Source organism: Tyto alba, unplaced genomic scaffold, assembly GCF_018691265.1.
Source record: "Tyto alba isolate M040663 unplaced genomic scaffold, T.alba_DEE_v4.0 Super-Scaffold_26, whole genome shotgun sequence".
Taxonomy (NCBI): domain Eukaryota; kingdom Metazoa; phylum Chordata; class Aves; order Strigiformes; family Tytonidae; genus Tyto; species Tyto alba.
In genome coordinates this window covers 951,646-971,089 of record NW_024881300.1, presented here as the reverse complement: position 1 = coordinate 971,089, position 19,444 = coordinate 951,646, and the positions used below count along the sequence as shown (strand labels likewise).

Below are 19,444 nucleotides of genomic sequence, written 5' to 3'. Positions count from 1 at the left end.
GCTCCCCCCTCTCAGGCTGTAGCATGTGTGAGTTACAACAGATTTGTTTGCACTATGTTGGGTGATTTATCCACCTCCAGGGGCAATTAAGCAAACCTGCTTGAGAAAACAGGTGCAGCAGACCAGGCAGCGTGAGCACAACCATGCCCAGGGCATGGACACAAACCACTCACCCCACCAGTTCAAATGCCCTCTGCGTCCCATTGCTTCTGACCTACTCATTCGTTACTCCCCACCAACACCCCAGTGAAGCCTGTATCTATCTGGGGTCTGACCATCAAGGAGATGGATGGAGTAGTGGGACGCTGCAACCAGCTGAGAAAGCCCAACAGCCCTGGGCACGTCCAGCTCTCTCGCCTCATCTGCGTAACATCTGCTGCCTGAGCTGGAGAAATAATTGGTGTTTTTTGACACTTCCTGAGAGAATGCAATCGCTCGGTGGAAACCTAAGAAATGCTAGCAGTCTCCAGGCATGTGCTGCATACCTCGGAGATGCCTGCAGGGCAGGTGAAGACCCTCTTTCACAAAGGTGTGCTCAAAGCACGTGAATGTCAGTAATGAATATTAGGGAAGTCAGACACGGGCAGCAGATTAACCTTTCTTTGTGCAAGGTATCTGGCGTGGAGGACCTTGGACTTGTGGAGCCGGAGCAGCTACAGCAGGTGAGGAAGAGGTTTGTGGCAGGCAAACAACTGCACAGGACCTGCAACAGGCGTCTTGTTTTACAGACAGGCTCCAGCGCGAGACCGGGGGAAACCCTGACACTGCGAGCACAGTTTAGTGGAGAATTTGTAAACACCTCCTCCGGGAGGCTGGGAAGAGCAGGGGGAGCCCACGCACCCCGAGATGGTGCCCGCACACTGCCAGCTGCCGGGTCCCCACGGTGGGTGGGGGAAGGATGCGGCATCTCCATCACACGGCGCCCAGCTGGGCGTTCACACTTGCACTTAAATAACAGGCTGTAATGAGCACACTAATCCTTCCCTGCCAGACACCTCCGTGGTGGCATGAGAAATGCCAGCATCAGAACCGAGAGCTGTTTATATTCCTGTGCCAAAAGCTGCAAGAATGGGGAGCCTTATTTTTTTTTTGTATCTGGCCTCAAAACACAAAGATGGTCACCTGGTATGGGATTCCTCCGAGGGCAGAGGGATACAGTCAGGGCTGGTAAGGAGGAGGCTGTTGGAGCTTGAAAGAAAACCTCACTAGACCCTTATCCAGTGAGACAGGACAGTGGAAGAACTGGGCAGCAACCCAGAGGAAACATCAATACATACATCTGCTCCCAATAAACCTGTTCTGCTTACAGAGATCCCAGCGACGGCTGGTACACAGCTGCACCCCCAATTCCCACACCTCTTCCAGGAGGAAGGGCTGGAGGTCACTCAAAATCCCCACGTCTGAGAAATACGTCTCAGTGAGTCAAAGCCCAGCTACCCACACTAAACCAGGAGGAAACAACCAAACAAGATCCCAGCCTGCTTCCACAGTAGAGAAATATTAAGGTTGGTATGAGTTAAATATGCACAGAAATGTGTGGGGGAAAGCACCAAAAAATAAACAGCAGAGCTAGGGTTAAAAGGACAGCCCGCATTGGCACTGCAGGACACGCGATGTTACACATGTCCTGGTGCTCATGTGCACGTGGGCGTGTGAGTGAAGGAAATCCTCGTGGACTTTTCATAGCAGTGGTGAAAACCAACGTACGGAGAGACTTTGTAAATACCACCCTCCCCTTCTGCATGAGTTCACAGTGTGTTTTGTCACAGCAATCTGCTGCAGTGGGACAACGGGGTCCTTAACCGAGCTTTGAGGGGACAAGAAAAAGAGGGGGGGTGAGATAGGGATGGGAAAAAGAGGGGTGGGAGATGAGGTGTGACATGAGGAAGGTGGGCTGCGGGTGTCCCAGAGCAGGCCCCGTGTCATTAACCAGCAGGGATGCGTGTGTATCCATATACCAGCAGCCCTTTATTGGGGGAATATCTGAGGGAGGGGCTGTGAGCCCCTCCTACAGCTATCACCCTCTCCTCTTTCTGCCAGCTGCCAGGAGCTATGTGCCAAAAAAAAAAAAACAAACCCAAAACAAACAAAAAACACGAAGCAAGCTTTGAGGAGGGAGAAAAAAAGCTGTTGAGAAGTACTTATTAGCCTGGTTTTAAAGCTGAAGCCAGCCTTCTGCCTCTCCCAGCAAACACCCCTGTGGGTGTGCTTCTCCCTGACCATGCCGTGCCTCTTATTTGTAATATCACTGGCTTTAGCAGCTTGACAACATAACCAGAAGGGAGCTCAGATCAAAATATCACAGTGGGTATAAATGAAGGACAGGGAAGGGTCAGCTGCCCCTGCCTGTACCCACCGGGACCCCAGTACAGGTCTCTGCCTTCTCAGCCGGGGCTCCGGCTCCACTGGACACGAGCCCAAGTGCTCGTGCAATGAAGCTGGAGTTGCACGAGCATCCTCCCAGGTTAGCTGGGGATCTGATAAAAGCTCGTTTTCACTCTTCCCCGTTACCATTCCCTGGGATGTCTCCCACCACCTCTCTCCACCATTTCCCCAGGTCACAGCTCATCCTGATGCTCCTGCGAGCGGAGGGAGAGTGGTCCAGGTTACCGTCTCCCTCTCTGCTTGGTAGATACAGTAGTGAGTAGTACAGAAAATATCTCAAGACCTTGCTGGTCTCAGTACATCTTTACCTGGCTGGAGTCCGGCAGCCTCAGCTGGACACCGGGAAGGCAGCCGTAAAGTTTTTAAATCCCTGGATCCCACCCTGCTTGATGAGTGATTGATGAGCTAATGCCATTAAGGGCAAGAAAAGCTGATGTAAGAATGGTGGTGTCTCAGCAGCTCGGGTTAGGGTCACACTCACCTCTGTCCTGTGGACCAGCATCCATTTCCCGTCGTCCCCTGGTTTATAAAACTCCAAGAAGGGGTCTGACTTTCCAAACAGGTCCTGGGGGAGGGGGGAAAGAACAGGACGGGTTACACCGTGCTCCGCAAGCAGCGACAGCCGGGCCAAGAGAGAGAGACCTCCCTTCCCCGGCAGCGCCAAGCCTGCAGACAGCCTCACGTCTTCACGAGACCGGCTTGAGCACGGCGACAAAACCGGGCAGCACCCTGCCACCCCGCTGCGTCCTGGGCAGGCGAAGCCCACCGGTGCTCGCGCCGCGTTTCGGCGCCGATGCAGCGGGCCGGCCGGCACCCCGGCGCGCACCCCTGGGATTTGCCGGCGGGCGCCCGCCACCCGGCGAGCTCTCTGGAGGCAGATGTCATGGAAAACAACCCCAGCTGGGAGGCAGCTGCGTTTGGGCTTGGAAAAACATCCGAAGCTTCAAAGGAAAAACAGAATTATGAAGTGCACGAGTGTCTTGGGGGAAAATGGAAAGGAAAAAAAAAAAAAAAAAACAAACAAAAAACCCACCCTCCTACACACAGCAGTAAAGCACGAGCAGAGGAAATCTTTAAGGAGCAAGCTGCCCTGGTGTTGACAGAGATCATGTAACACCCTCCGAGATACGCAGCCCGGAGTCAGTGTACGCTGCCTTTCCTGCTAGCATCTCCTCAGATATTCCCCCGATAAAGGTCTGCTGCTGTATGAGAAATATGTACATGTACGCACGCATCCCTGCTGGGTATTGGCACAGGGGCTGCTTCAGGGCCCCTGCAGCCTGGAGAGGAGGGTGGCACTGGTGGCACCGACCCAGGGGAACTCCAGCATTCCTAAGCAGAACTTCGTTCCCATTCAGAAAAACTAAGAAGTGGCTACCAAGAAACCAAGGTCAAAATATGCCAAATGATTTATTGAGAACTCAAGACATCTCAGCTGGCTTTTCCTCACAGAGGGAGGTCGGTGCCCGCGTCCTGCAAAGAGCTGGAGGAACTTCTAACGGGTTTGAACAGGAGCTTTTTGGGCTTCCAAGTGATGGGGTGGGGACGCAGGGGGCCACTCGTGGAGGAGGAGGAAGCACGGACACCCCAGGAGCCCCTGTCCACAGCCAGCCAGGGAGGTAACGGTGGAGATGGACACAGGCTCTAGTGATGCCCCAGCAGAAAACCCTTTAACGTTTCTACCCAAATCCTGTTTCCGAAGCTAGCCGTAAATCACCACAAAGTGGTTTTGCTCAGAGAAACCATAATCTGCTTCGGTCAAAATTCTTCTGCCAGAAGAGCAGACCATGAAGGCTCGCAGGGATGCTCTCTGGTGAGATGAGGCTATTTTTCTCCTACCCTTTTTCACATGTTTGTAGGGGAGAAAACCAAGCCGTTCTTCCTGCAGGGTTATGGTTATGGCACAGCTCTGATCCTGCTCGCCCACAGCCTGGACTTGGCACTTGCAAGCTTCACTGATGGATTAAAGAACCAGCGGTGGGTACCTGACCCTGCCTGTGCCGGCTTAACCTGCAGCCCAGCGTGGTTTCATCAGCACCAGCCCAGCGTGGGCTGGTGGTGGCAGCGGCTCAGAGGACGGCAGGGAGCTCTGGAGGATATCTGCTGCCGTCCCACGCCGAGCAGCCTGGTTTGCAAGTCTGGTCACCCTTGCTCCGTTTGAAGCAGGGTGGGAGATGCCTCCAGGCCACAGGATTGTGGGCTGCTATTTTAAAATGTCAAATCCACAAACATCTCACCCCTGCAAGCCTGGTGGGAGATGGAAACTGAGCAACCAAAGTTGCTCGGCAGACCAGATTGATCTGTAAACTGGTCCAAGAATCTAAATCATTCAAACCGGTCCGTGCACAACATGGAGAAGGAGGGCGGAGGTGGCACTTCCACCAGATGCAGCTCCCCGAACCACAGCGCCCAGCACCGCTCCAGGCTCACAGCCCTTGCCCTCCCCAAGCCGTGCCGAAGCATCGCTGCCCTCCTGCTGACCGTGGTGGCACACACCGCTCTGCGGCCGGGTTCACCAGGGCTGGCCCCAGGTGAAAACACCTCCTCTTCTGCGAGGTATTTCTTCTTAAAACAATTCTCCTAAGAGTTGATCGGACGTAACGCACAAGAGCCTCAGGCTGGTTTTGCCGCTGCCGCGCTCCCGCTGCGCAGCTTTGGCATTCAAAGCAAGGTAGTGAGCTGCGGGTGGAGAAACCGTGGATGTGTGATAGGAAGGAGGACCAGCCCGCAGCCTGGGAGAGGTCCCAGGCTCAGGGTGCTCACGGCAGAAGGAGTTGCCTGGGGCTGAGCACGGCCCCAGGCTGGGTTTGCGGCACAGCTGCCGGTAAGGGACGGCTCGCAGCTTCGGCTCGGCAGATGCAGCAAGATGATCTCATGGCCCCACCACAAACTCCTGTGAGATTTGACCCCTTCACATGATGTCCGAGCCTCCAGCCATGCTCCCCTGCTACATGCTCATGGTGCAGGAGGGTGCTACCCCCAGGCTGCAGCCTTACCCCTGTGGTTTTTTGCTCAGTCATTTCCTTGCTGTCTTTCCTAAGCTTAAATAAGTTTTACCCAGCTCCCACAGTTGCATTTCATCCGTGACCAGTAATGACCCCGACATTGTGTTTCACCCAATTTCCTTGTTCAGACACTGTTTTAATTTGTGTAAAGCGACATAAACATCCTTTGCCCACGAGGAGGACTTTGAGCACTGCAACTTTGTGCTGCGCTATTGGAATCGGCAAAGAAACCTCATTAGATCTTGGTGACAGCATGTGGTCACCGATGAAGGAGCTTTTTGCTGACACCTTTTGAAGGTGACCCAGAAAGAACAGGATTATTCACAGTCCTTACCCCAGTGTAGCCGGGTAGATGCTGAATTTCCATACTTTGGGGGTCTCAAGGGCAGCAGACCCACAGGTATCATGTCCTAGCTGAAGCGTATCAAAAGATGTCACCTTTGTATAGCCTGGTAGAGGAACTTGGTCGCAAGCTGAATTAGAAAGCCAACTCCTGCCCATGGAGCAAGTGATGCCACCAGTGAAGTTGCAATGCAAGTGGATATATGTCTGAAGTACCAGTGTTGCAGGGAGCACCCAGGTCCCTGGCCCTGCTCTTCACAATGGCCACAGCTGCAAATGGACCCCGAAGCACAAAGGACAGGCACCAAGACTGCTGTGAAATCCCATCCCTTGCTTTGCAAGGGAGCAGAGGCTTTTTCTTGGGGTGCTGGAAGAAAACTGTTGCTTTAGGGATGTCCTCACTGACAGGCACGGGGCTGACCCTTGGTCACGCCTCAGAGGAAGCCACCACCTCAGGGACATCTTCCAGCCCATTTATGAAATGGAGTTATTTGGGGATTTCTTAACATTCAGCTCCTTGCACAGCAAGAAGGTGAGAAAACAGCCATTCCCAAAGGTGGGAAAAACAGTCGGACAAACCAGGCATCCATCCAATGGGACTGAAGAAAACACGTCTTCTGCCCCAGCAAATACCATACTGCCCAGATGCTTGCTTTACCCTGGTTTGAAAACTGAGGGTCATCCTGCCAATAACTCAAGCTACGGAGAGACTAGGAAGAAGGAAAAACTAATATTCCCATCGATCGCTTAGCAACAGCACTGGTTTAAGAGGAATAGTGCTGGTTGCCTGGTAAATAAGGTCAGATGGCTTTGCTCAGGAAAGGCTCATGGTTTCCTATGTATAGTACCCAAAGCAAAATTCATACGCTACCTGCCTCCATGAGGTCAACACTTCTTCCTCGGAAAAGACAGGCCCTACTGTTTGATATACAAGCAGATGTTCACGCGATTCCCAGAGGGGCTGAAGGCAGCAAGTCAGGAGCTCTCAGCACTTCTGAGACAAGGGTTCAGGCGGCATCAGAACTGCCAGCTCCGTCAGGACACACTTCCAAATGACAGCCACTGAAGTAGTAAATCTGCTGTCTTTAAGATGTGCTAGTATACAGATCCTGTGCCACACACAATCTTTTCATCTCAACACACATGATGAAGAAAGCAATACTGTGACAATAGGGAAACTGAGGCACGGGTGTACCCAGCAGCCAGTGGCACTGCCAGGACTTGAACCCCTCCAGTCTCACCCTAATGCTTTCTCCAGTAGGACTATTTTCTGTCACTGCTACATGCAAAAGCAGAGATTTCTTTAGATTCCTTAGTCTATGAAGGACAGAAGTTTAACACTGCATCCCCCAGACACAACCCCACTCACCTTTTTATCCAGTTTCCTGCCGGCCATGCTCAGAGTAATCACCCTGTTATCCGAGAGCTCTTGGGCAGCTATCTGAAAGACAAGGGAAGGCTGCATTCATTTTCAGCAGAAAAAGAAAATGAGCACCAAGCCAGGGGAGAATCCAGACCCTGAGGGTGCGCTCTCTGAAGATACCTGCACAACTGCTGCAAAACCCACTTCCCAGCTAAGAGACTGGATGATCTAATCCACACAGTATTTCATTATTGAGGAATTAAACTGATTTTACCTCTCCAGATTAATTTGGGACCAAAGCCTACTTCCCAGCTTCTCCCTGGAATGGAGAAGGATGGATAAAGGGCCCTGGAGAAGAAGTCTCCTGGATGGGCACTGCCATTTACCCTGCACCAAGGCGCTGACACACCAGCTTTAAAACAAAACAGGATACTTTTTTTTTTTATCAGGCTACCAGCTACGATGCTGGTGCTGCTGCCCCATGACATCCACCGACCTCCACAGCCTCATTGTTGGGGCTGGGTCCACATGAAACGTGTTCATCTGCAGGGATGGGAGTCAACGGGTACAACTGAGCCTCTTGACTGGACAACCTGAAGGGAGAACGAAGTGCCAGGACATCCCGAGCAGCCTCCTTTCCCCATGCCATCAGATCTAAAATGAAGCTTCTGGGAGCAAGCTCATCCCCTTTCTCGGGTGTCATGCCTGAGCTGGTCTCACGTGGCTTTTCTGCACCAGAGCTCACTCAGAACCTGGAGAAGCCTCCAGGGACCAAGCTAAGAGGAAGAAGGAGTCATAAAAACCCCTTGCCAGCAAGATGTGCCTCCTCATCCTCCATGTCCCAGGCTGGGCACGGCAAAAAGCAGCTTCCCCATCCCTTGGGAGAGATACCGGAGGCACCAGGAACTCGAGCCATGTCTCTGCACGATCACCTGGCGAGATGGCCCCGAGGATGAAAACTCCACCGTTGGCTGCTGAGGAGCAGCCCAGATCACTTCAGTTTAAGACTTTATTCGCGTACACTCCAGAAGGGCTTCAGCTGCCAACCACCAGTGGGCCGGTTTTGTCTGGAACGTGGTCTAATGAGTCTCTTGGTATTTTAAGAAAGGGAATGTTTATAACAAAAAAACACATTTATTCACTTCTGTTACCAGCCGTTTTCTGAATCACTTGTCTTTTTTTCCTCAAGGCTGTGTCCTGCCGGAGCATCTGCTCCCCACCTCTCCCTCCTCCGCTCCCTGGGGTGGGCTGAGCCATCCCCCGGCATCCTCGGCCACGTCATCCCCCCCGGGCAGGAGCTGGCACCGCACGGCCGGGAGCACGGCGTGGACATTCTCCATCTGCACGGTGCTCCCAAGCACAGCCGTTTGCTGGCTCTCACACGAGGCTGTCCTTCGCTGGAGATACACAGCATCATTACAGCAAGGCTTTTAGACAAACTTGCGGAAATCAAGGGGACAATTTTCTGCAGAATGAGCAATCAGGGGGTTATTGGCACTTACGAGAGCCAGGGATTTTGCAGAGTCAAGGAGGCAGAGATGCAGCTTTTGAACCTGCCTGGACAGCTGGGTGAGGGGATGAGCTGCAGCTCCCCAACAACCTCCCAGCTTTTCCATGGAGGACACCGCTCTCTGGTCCACAGAGGATGCGTTCACCGTGTGTAAAACCAAATTTTCCCCTCTGCCCCATATACCATGAAGTCAGAGGTTCCCTATCGCAAAGCCACGGCATCAGTTTTCTCTCCCAGCTAGCCCGTGATGGGCATGCATGTTTGCCAAAACCAGGGTGAGGAAGAGGAGCTGTAGGGAAGCGGATTAAATTTGTCCTTTGCCGATCCCGTTAAAAGCACGCCCAGTTGGTGTCCAGCATTCTAGAGCTCACTGGAGGCTACGTAAAAACCAGACTCTGCAGACAAGCCAGGTATGTCCTCGTGCTACACCGCCGCAGGCTGCTGGTAGCATCTTCTCTTGGTCAGCATGGGCAGTAAAAACATCCCCACCACTGTGTCCAGCAGAGGTGTGTGGAAAGACCTCAGGATTTATTTCCACAAACAGTGGCTCACTTGGGGATTTTTTCCCATCTCTTCAAACCTAGGGACCACCATGCGATCCCAGCCAGCCAGCCAAGGTATTTTCTGTTGCGCTCACCCCTCTGGCCTCTCAGTTAAGAATAAGGATCCTTGGGCAAAAGTGAAGGGGATGGGAGTGAAGAAGGCAGGGTTTGGCTCCAAGCTCCATATTTTATGAGGAAAGGTGCCCACCACACATGACCCTCTTGTCATCACCAAGCCAAGGCAAAAAAACCAAACAGATCAGAAAATTGCATCAATGTTACATAATGAAGCAGACATCTCAGACCCTTTGATTTTTAATGACACTCTAGTGACAGATCAGGACCTTCCTGTTTTTTAAAGTATGTAACCTTTGAACTTGACTGGAATTTTTTTGTCTGGTTCCCCCCTCAAGCATCGGATGGGGTCGCGAGCCCACGGCATCGGGCACCGCTTTTCCTCTGGCATTTAAAGACTAACTGCAGCAATTAAGAGAGAAAAGCTGGCAGCATCTTCCCAGCCTCTAAGAGCAAACAGTGATGGAGATGCCCTTGCAGCAGCCAGGTCCTAGACTTTTAAACTGCTTTAAACCCTTCCAGTGCTTTTAAACCCAATGGAGGTTTAACTCCCTGTTGGCCTCTTCTTCCACATCTTTTCTGTCCATCTGCACATCTCACAAAACACGTACGACAGAAGAGATCCAGAAAGGATGGGAGATGCGGCAGGAGGGAAATGCACCTAAATTTAGTCTTTTCCTTTTGAAAAAATCCATCACTAAATAGATCTGCAGCAGGAAGGCCACTGCCCGAAGGGGTCTGCATCAGGAGCAGCGGCTGTTGCTATGAGAGTTGTTGCTACGGCACAGCTCCCATCCTCTTCCTACAAACAAAACCACCCAACGCCAGCAAAGGAGTCAGCCCTCCTGCCTCCCGCTGCTCCGGGGAGGGCTGAGCAGGCACGTTGTACCAGATAACAAACAGAGGCAGCATAGATTTGTACTTCTCCAGACTGAGGTTTTTCTTATTTCAGAGATCAAAGCTGAGGTTGAAGATGCACACCTCTGGACGTCAGGGAGACACCGGGCAAGATGGTCCCAAATAATACCCCAAATAAATAGTCCCCCAAACAGACCAAAGTGGGCAGGAAAATGGGACATGAGGGGAATCATGTTTGTGAGTTAAACCCCAGCCTCCTGCATCGCCCCCCAGGTTATTATCCACCCTTACACACTCAGTAGGTAATGTAAAGGAATAACCATACCGTTATCATCCCTTTCCCAGCTGGTTTGCCATTCCCCAAAAGAAGGGTCCGTGTTATTTTCTTGCTGGAGACAATCTAGAGAAACCAAAGAAAATAAAGTCATGACTGTACAAGTGATCAAAAGCAGACTCATAAGCAACTGATCGTTGCTCATGTTAGTTAATTCAGATTAAGCATTCCCAACAGTAGAAGGAAGACATCGTGTTCAGGGATGCCCATGATACTGTGAGTATCACCACCGTCACCGGAGCCCGTGGGGTGCAGGGCAGCGGACGAACAGTGCAGAGCAGCGACGGCACAAGAGGCTGAAGCATCACCTCCCGCTGAGCCCAGGGCCCAGCTCTTTGCGTGGAGGGGGTTCAGTGGAACCTCACACAGCCGGCGCCACCACGATTTGTTCCCAGCAAAATCACAACTCAACCTTTCAAACCCCATTTTAAATATGTCTGACGTGACCCCTGCCAGCAACTGGCTTTCAGGACACATTTCCATGGGTGAATCCCGATTACGAGCCGGGTGCTCTCCCTCAGCATCATTCTGCATCCCCTGCACAGCTGCTGCCGAGCAAGGCACAGGGGTCAGGTCAGCACTCCCAAAGGCATGTCCTCCCCTTCACTTCTGGCTTGTAAGAGGCCAGACAGGGTGATCTGGGAGCTGAATTAAACCCCCTTGAGGTTTTTCCCAGCTCACTGAGTTTCGGTTGCCTTCAGACCAAAGGATCCCACAGGTTTTCCCCACGAAGTGCAGAGCCCCACATGGTGTCCAGCAACCTGCTGGAACTATCTGTGCTCTGCTCCCATACCTAGGGGGCACCCCTTTGAGATCTAGGGGTTGTGGTTTAAAAAGTGCACTCCCATCCATCCTTCTGTCTCTACCATGTCCTACATCACATAGTCAGAAAATAATAATATTAATTAAAAAAAAGAAAAAAAAGAAAAAAAAAAACAAAAAACACAAAAAAACCCAAACCAAAACAAAAACGTAATGAAATGGATTAACCTGTTGCTCCTGCTATTCAGGTGACCCGGTCACACTTGGATTCCTCCCATTGCTCCCCAGAAATATTCTTCTCCCTCTTCTTGCAATTTCAAGGCAAACCCCCTTTCCCATTGTGGCTAGTGAGCCATGTCCTGGTGCTTTTGATCCATAAATGCATAGGAATCACCAGCGAGCATAAAAAGATGTTTGTGCCACAGTGTGTACAGGGAGGCAAAATCTCCTCACAACCCCTGGCAAGCAGAAACCACAAACACCCTCCAGCCTGCAATTTGATCCCTGTTACATTTCGTTTGTCCGCAGAGGTCATGACAGGCCTGCGAATGATCCAACTGTCCTTTTAAATCTTACCACAGGCCTAATTAGCTGCAATAAAACAATCTGGCTAATCTGAAAGAGCTCCAATGCAAACTCAGAATTGAAAAGTCAGATGTTCACTGTGCAGTTGTCGCTTGCCCACAGCTGCTCTCCTTCCTTCTAAGAGCTGCTCATGCCTCAGAACTGGGCAGGCTTATGAAAACATCTCACCAGACAAAATCCAGCCATCCGAAACCCCACAGCAGGGTGTGGCTGAACCCACAAGCCACCGTCCGCCCTGTTTCACCCCTTTCCTCACCAGGCACCCCGGCGCACGTGCTACTCCTCCGGGCCACCTCTGCCCCGTGACCGTGCCGGGCTGCAAGCCCATGCTGGCCACGGGGAGAGGAGGCTAACAGAGAATTTCAGGAAGAAAGGGGAAACAAGGAGGTCCCTCCATTTCGAGCTGGTGTCTTGTGGACTGAATGTCTCCACGAAGCTCACGTGGGAGCCGCTGCAAACGCTCACTGAAAACTGGGTGCACACACAAGCCGAGTTCTCTTTTGCAGAGTGTAAGTACTTGCATGGCATTACAGAAGTTCAGAGCTCTCTTTTATTCTCGCAGACTAAGACTACCAGCTGTGCCTAAAGACACGGTAGACAGTCATGCCATGCCCGTCAGCCACCACGGCTAAACTATCAACTGTTCTGAGCAAGCACCTTGGATGTGAGACCTGCCAACAGCTGCCTGTCCCCACCATTACCACAACCACAGGATGGCCTGTCCAGTCTCATGCTCTGAGCTAATCACCTTTCAAAGCACTGGAAAGGGTTGGGCTTGTCTGGGAGACCCAACAAGCAGGAGGAGGTAGGTCAGACTCTTCCACTTTCCTCCCCAGCACATACAGATAAAGTTCCTTTCCAGCATGAGCCTGCAGAGCCCTGGACTTCTGCAGAGCCCTGGACTTCTGCAGAGCCCCATTTAGGAATAGCAGGGTTTCACCTCTGTTTCCTTATGTCCATAAATTCTCTGCTTGCAGCTTCCACCAAGACCATGACCTTCATAACGAGTATTGCTGAACTGCCCCATACCAGAGGCAGCTGTGTTTCAGCAACAGGAGAACTAACAGTAAAGGATGGGTTTGCTCTAAATCACTGAACACCAGCCTGGGCTGTTGCCTGCACTGTCTCTTAACTTTTGCAGGAGCACAATTAGCTCATCACAGAGCACTTCCAAAACCCCAGACGTTAAACCTCAAACTCTGTAAATGTCAGTGCTCTTGTAACACGTCAAGCTCCTGAGTTGGCCATGGTAAGGTCACTTGCCCCCCCCTGCCACAATAAAGTGCCATATTGCACCCTGTGTAATAAAGCAATCACGTTCACGAGCCTCCCTGAACACCTTGGACTGGCTGTCCACACTGACCCACCTATTACAGTGTCTCCTCTCTCCCAGACCCCAGCACCGAGCACAACAGAGACAGTTTCTCCCAGCCTCTGCGCTTGTGCCAGGTATCACAGCGGCCCCGAGCCGCCAGATGCTGCAAGAGAACGGAAAAAATCCCCCTCGTTCCCTGCCTCTGAGTCAGAGCAAGCTCAGAGGACAAAGACATTTGGAGAACGTGGCTGCCAACTCCTAACAGGGTCTGGGCTCATGGACACAAAACCTTCCAAAGGCTTATAAATTTCATTGTGTCCTGAAAGATCTTCCACGGGAAAAGCAGAAGACACATTCTTGCACCAACATGCTAAAGTAGAAGAGATGGTTTGCTGCACAATGGTAATGGACAAGGCTTTTTTTAGACCAAAAAAAAAAAAAAAAAAAAAGCCAACAAAACCCTCCCAAAACTAGGGTAGAAAGGTAGCCCACAATGCATCCTAAATTTAATCGTCTGGAAGTTTCCCAAATCCAAATCCAAGCTCATCATCAGGGCTCTTACTATAACCCATGCTGAGAAACAGGTACCTCCAAAAGCTTCCAGCTGCTGTGTCTCTGCAGACACCAGCAGAAGCCCACACTATGACTAGCTTAGGCTTGAGCAAGTAGCCAACAGTCCTAACGTGGAACAGTTCAACCTCAACAGTTGAAGCACGACAAGCAAATCAAGTTGGTTTTGCCAGGAAGGACCCAGCAAACCTTATAGTAGATGAAAGTAGCAGCTCTAATCCCTCCATGTCCCTGTGGCTGACGTGATTTGGGGTCCCTTCGCTGGGGGAGAGCGAGCTGCAGGGACCCCAGAGACTCACCATGCCCAGCGTGCAGGAGAATTCGCCCAAAAAGTCATGCTCATACAGCTGCATGCTCGACTTGTCCTGGTCAAACAAGGCAAACTTAAGCTTCTGCACTTCTTCGAAGTGGTAGTCAATGATGAACTTCTTGGCAAAAGCAGGGTTGAGGTTGTTCACGGCTGTCTCTGTCCTGTCGAGCTGCAAAGAAAAAAACTTCAGCCAGTCACCCAGAAACCCTGCAGTGACCGTCAGAGAGTGAGCGCACTGGGCGGTCAGCAGAGCTACCCCTAAATGCAGACCATAATACCCAGCGTACGTAAGGTGGGGTCTGTCTAAACGAGTGACGGGACTTCATGCAGAGAGCTGCATCCCCAAGGACGGGGCGGACGGGGCTGTCTGAGCCCACCCCAGCCAGCAGCCAGGACAGCAGCTGAGGCTCAGCGTGGACTCAAGACTCACTGAAGCCAAAGCCTTTTCTTGTACTTCCAAGCCCTGTTCTCCCAGAATCTGAAGCTCTCACTCCCCTCTGATCCTCAACCAGACCCTCACAGCTGTAATGCCAAACTTGCTTCTTTCAGGCTGTGCAGTTAACAGCAAAACAAGTGTCACAAGCCAGAACAGCAACCCTCTAGCATTTCCCTCTAGACCTCAAGCCAAATCATCCAAGTGGTTTCTTCTTGGCCTTCCATGGAAAAAAAAAAAAAAAAAAAACCAAAACCATCACCATGGGCCATTTTTCATAGATTTCATCAAGCGTTAGGAGAAACAAGAGGCTGGAAGGACCCCAGAAGACAAGACTTCAATAGACTGTCTATTCTGCGAGCAGGCTGGAAGAAATGACGTCTCCGACGGCTTGGAAGGGCAAGCACACAGAGGATGATGGAAACTGGAAGGCGCGTGGGGAACTCGCCATCCGAGGGGAAGCACCACAGCGGTCTGCAGCATCCCACAGCCAAGAGCAGCGATAAGAGCAGAGGAAACTTGGCAGGCAGCCGGTGGAAGTGTGGGTTTACGACGCAGCATGGCACAGGCGGACAGAAAGCCTTGTGTGAGCCAAAAAAAATATCCCAGGGACAGCCACACCGGAGATCCCGGAATGCTGCCCTCTGGTAATTCAGCTTCAGTCCCAGACCCCGTAACTCAGCCCGCAGGAGGGCTGGGAGGGGGGCAGCCCCGGCCGGGCTCCCGACGCAGGCTTGCACAGAGACAGCGACCCACAACTTTAGCCAAAGTGACAGAAACTGGGAAAACTGGGGAACTTGGGCTGAGAAAAGCTGGTGTGTTTACTTCTGGAAGTCAATGGCCAAAAAGGGTCTGAACTCTAATGTCAGGACCCACCATCCCCACCAGGCCATCATCCATCTCGAGAGGTTCCAGGAAAGGGCAAGTTTGGAGCCCAACATGCAACACACCTTTATGAAGCTAAAACGGGCAGAAAGGATGCTGGTGGCACAGCCTGAGAGCTGCACAAGAACTGAACACCCGCAGACCGGGGGAAAACCCTCCAGTAAGCAAACCAAGCCAGGAGCCTTGTCAGGAGAGCAGCTATTGATATCATATTGCTACCGTAAGAGGTGGCAGCTGGTTTGGCGGAGGCCGTCCTGCCCAGGCAGCCCCATGGGAAGTGCCAACAGCCCCGAGCATCCAAGCTGGAACAGCCACGCACCCCCCAGAGCTGGCAGAGATGCTGGCAGCACCGGCCTTTTGCCACATCGCCCCGTTACCCCAGGGTAGGGTAACAGGGGCTATTAAAAGAAAAAGAAAAGAATGCACTTGCTAGAGTGGTTTTATCAAATGCTGCTGCCTTCAGTGCATGGAAAAACCATCCCACCTGCCTGTGGGACAGCAAGGAGCCTTCGGCCATGCTGCGGCCCCAGCCAGCATCCTGCCTCATCTCGAAGGCAGAACACCCAGCCCTGGGCAAGGCTGAGCTGCCTGCACATCCCAGGTCCCAGGGCAAGACCCTCGTGGAAAGCAGCCCCCACACCAGCATCCCCGGGCAATGCTGGGCTGCGGGACGGCAGCATGTCTGCCAGAGCTGCAGAGCCAAGAATAAGTATGGCAGTGCAGAAAAAAAGACCAAAAAAAAAAAAAAAATCCCCCAAACACACACAAAACAAAACAAAAAAACAACAAAAAACCACATACCTTGGTCCCAAAGAAACTCATTCAGCACAAGAGGCAGGTTTTGGAGGGACTGCGTGGAAATGTGGTGAGTTTGCTATATATACCAACTATCGCAGTATTTTTTGAACTTGGTCGCTTAGTCTGTCTTAATTGCCAAGGAACAACTAAAGTAAACACTCTGTTCCCAGAATAGCCACCTGCCGCATGCTGGGGAATCAAATGCATCAACACCAGTGGGCTGTAAGCTGGTCAGGGCCACGCAGCTTCACACAGATCCTTCCCCCTCTGCTGCCGTCCCATGCCGAAGGACGCCAGACATCTGCTCAGAGATGCAGAGGACCAGGAGCAGGAGGCATCCACGAGCCCTACCTTATTTCAGCAGCACAACACATGCAAATCCCCTTTCAAGCCTTGGAGTCAAGACAGCACAGGCAACAGAGATGGATTTTAGCTCCTTCCGTGTTCTCTGAACTACTGGGAAGCCAGGGACCAAGGGAAACCAGTCCTCTCGCTCCCAGGCACCGGTTTGAAGAAGATTAACTTGAGGTCCCGTCTCCAGCTTTGCCCTGGAAGGGGTGGCCCAGGGAAGGGGAAGAAAAACCCAGCCAAGGTGTCTTGAGCTAACCCTTTGGAGTGATGGGACTTCCTTCAACACCCAGATTAAACTGAGTGTTTAATCTCCGGCCCATTGTCAAGTGTGAAGCACAACAAAATCACAAGCTCCGGCTGGCTGCTGCATATGGTTTGATCTTTGGTTTGATAAGTGCCAGTCACCTTGCCAGTGACCATCACCTACGAGGCTTCTTCCCACCACCTCCACCAGCAGACAAGCATGCCGACAGCTCCTGCCTTCCCCTTCTCCGCAACGCTTACAGGTCCACGTTCCCCACAAAAGAGCAGAGGTGGCTTTGCCACCCGAGAGCAGAAAGGGACAAGAGTTTTCAAAAGGCAACCCGGCTAATTAAAGGTATGTGCTTGGATAAGATTCTGCAAATCAAGCATGAAACTGGGCATTCATCTCCAGCAACGGCCCTTGTGTTCAACCAACGCAGCTGGAGAGTCCCCCAGCGCCCGAAGGGAGGGTGGCTAGAGACCTTCAAGCATTCCCAGCACGTGGAAACTGGGAGATGCTCTCCCAAGAGCCAAGGAGAGCTCGTGCTGAAGGCGCGGGGCCGGACGGATGACTCAGGGTGGCACAAAGGCAGCAGCAGGGCTGAGTCATGAGTCCCTGCTCCCAGCATCACCGGCCAGGTCTTTCACGGCTCCTACGAGATGATGTCATCGGGCAGAACATTTAAACACCACCCATCTTCGTGTCACTTCTCGGCCTGGGGTTTATTGTCCCTCCCTCCCCCACCCCCTCCGAGGCTGATTCACAAAGATTTTTTTAATTCCTATTAAGCTCAGCGAGACAAAATAATTGTATTTGGGAACAAATGTGACAGCTAGAAAGAACAGCGAGCAGAAATGTCTCTGTTGGCACGAGGCAGTGCCACAGCCCCGCCACCCAGCTCAGACGCAGGCACCACCGTGGCGGGGGCTGGTCCCGGAGGAGACCCACCTCCCAAACCCCATCCGACCGGGGGGGACGCGTGGCTGGTGCGGGGGACACAGGGGCAGGGTGGTGGGATGGGTTCACACCACTGAGCTGCGGCTGTCCCCGTCCATCCCCCATATTTCAGCTGTATTATTAAGGCCACCTCTTTCAGACGGGAAAGAGGTTTATCTTAGGGCGAGGGGCAAAATCCACGAAGGGCAACACAGGCACCCCCTAAGCAGCTCTGAACCACAGTGGCGTGAGCTGCCAAGGGTTCACCACCCCACCCAGCGAGGCTCTCACCTCTCCTGTCCCCCCCCCCCGGCACCCCACCACTGCCCAAGCCCGTGCACCACTGCTGCCACGTGTGGGTGTGGGAGCACCTCGGCCCCGGCTGAGTGGGGCCAGCTCCGTGGCGTGCAAACACTCCGCACCACGTGCCAGCTCCTGCAACACGCTAACCTCTGCTGAAACCACAGCGGCGGAGCGCCCAGCAATCTGTCGCTCAAGGCTGACATCCAGTGCCTATCATGACAGTTAAAAAGAAGCTAAAAATAGCGGAGGAAAAGAAAAAAAAAAAACCAACAACAACAACAAAAAAAAAAAACCAACCCATCACAGATTTGTATTGTAAAAGAAGCTTTGGAATCCAAACTGCTGGACTGAGTCATTACTGACGGAAAGAGAAATTCCTGAAAAGTACAGTCAGGTGAAAGAGATGACACCTATCAAGGCTGGAAAGCTCATTACTCTCATCCAGGCTGCCGAGCAAAGTTAATTGCAGACCATGGCAAGGTGAGGTTCGCCCCTGCACCCTCCCCACTGACAGCTCAGAGACCGGCTGCAGGACACCTTGCGTGGTGCCCATTGATTCACCAGCTCCTTGGCCAAGCGCTCGGAGGCCGCCCAACTGGTCCAAGTACCTGAACAATGAGACTAGTTAATTTCCTGGAATTGGGTCATTTTTTCTTTGGCTTACATGATTTAATGCCCTTTGGTGCCTGTAACCATCCATCACACCCTCATGCTCTGCTTACCTGCTCCCTCTCAGACCAACTGCAAAGAGGTCTCACACTATCTACAACTGAAATCCCCACTTTTTTCTCCAGGCATTGTATCCCAGAGTCTTTCCCCCTGTAGCCAAAAGGTTTTTCTTAGAGATGGAGCTAAATGTTCTTGCACAGACTCTGGAGTTTGGATTCACACCACCAGTTTGACCACAGAGATCACCTTGCCCAACTGGGATCGCTACAGGAGGAAACAACGACTCCTCCATGTGAGATGATGAACAGTCAACAAAGCACCATGAAAACCATCCTTAGGAGTTCCCAGTCCACTCTGTGCACACCCCAGATGCAAAACCAGCCTGAGACATGCATCTGCCTGGGAGACCCAACCAAGGGAGGCCGCTTGCCATGCAGCAGCACTGCTGGTGATGACCAAGGTCATGCTGCTCAAAGCCAATTTGGGTGCCTCTGGACGAACCCTGACGCCGGCAGCATGCACACACCCAGTCCCCAACGCAGCATGCCCCTGTGCCCCTTCCCCACAGGAGGGGGATTGTCAAAGGAATACAGATCCAGTCGGTGGGTATGCTGGGAAGCAAGCTTCTGGGATCAAGCCAAAGTTTTACTTATGCTACGAAATAATTCAGACAGCTTCTGAGGGCCCGTTTCCTTGTGCTCCATTAGCCTGGTTAGGGGCAGCCTCGTCCCGCTGAAGTGGAGGGCTGGGAACAACACACAAGGGCTCCTTGTGCGCTGCCTGCATCTCAGAGAAGACTGATTTATCCCATGTTCACCCACCACCAGGGATGGTGTGGCCATGAAAAGTCCTCCTTTCCATAAAGAACT

General features: G+C 52.2%; 1 protein-coding gene across 3 annotated transcripts in view; it reads right to left on the bottom strand.

The window, feature by feature from the left end:
* Positions 1–19,444, bottom strand: part of CPNE2 (copine 2) — a 56,077-nt gene that overhangs the window by 19,026 nt on the left and 17,607 nt on the right. For all 3 annotated transcript variants that reach the window (XM_032992800.2, XM_032992798.2, XM_032992801.2), the window contains exons 3-6: positions 13,946–14,125; positions 10,406–10,480; positions 7,102–7,173; positions 2,867–2,950 (exon numbers count right to left, since the gene is read on the bottom strand). In XM_032992800.2, coding sequence (XP_032848691.1) covers positions 2,867–2,950; positions 7,102–7,173; positions 10,406–10,480; positions 13,946–14,125 — 411 coding nt within the window. The remainder of the gene's footprint in view (positions 1–2,866; positions 2,951–7,101; positions 7,174–10,405; positions 10,481–13,945; positions 14,126–19,444) is intronic.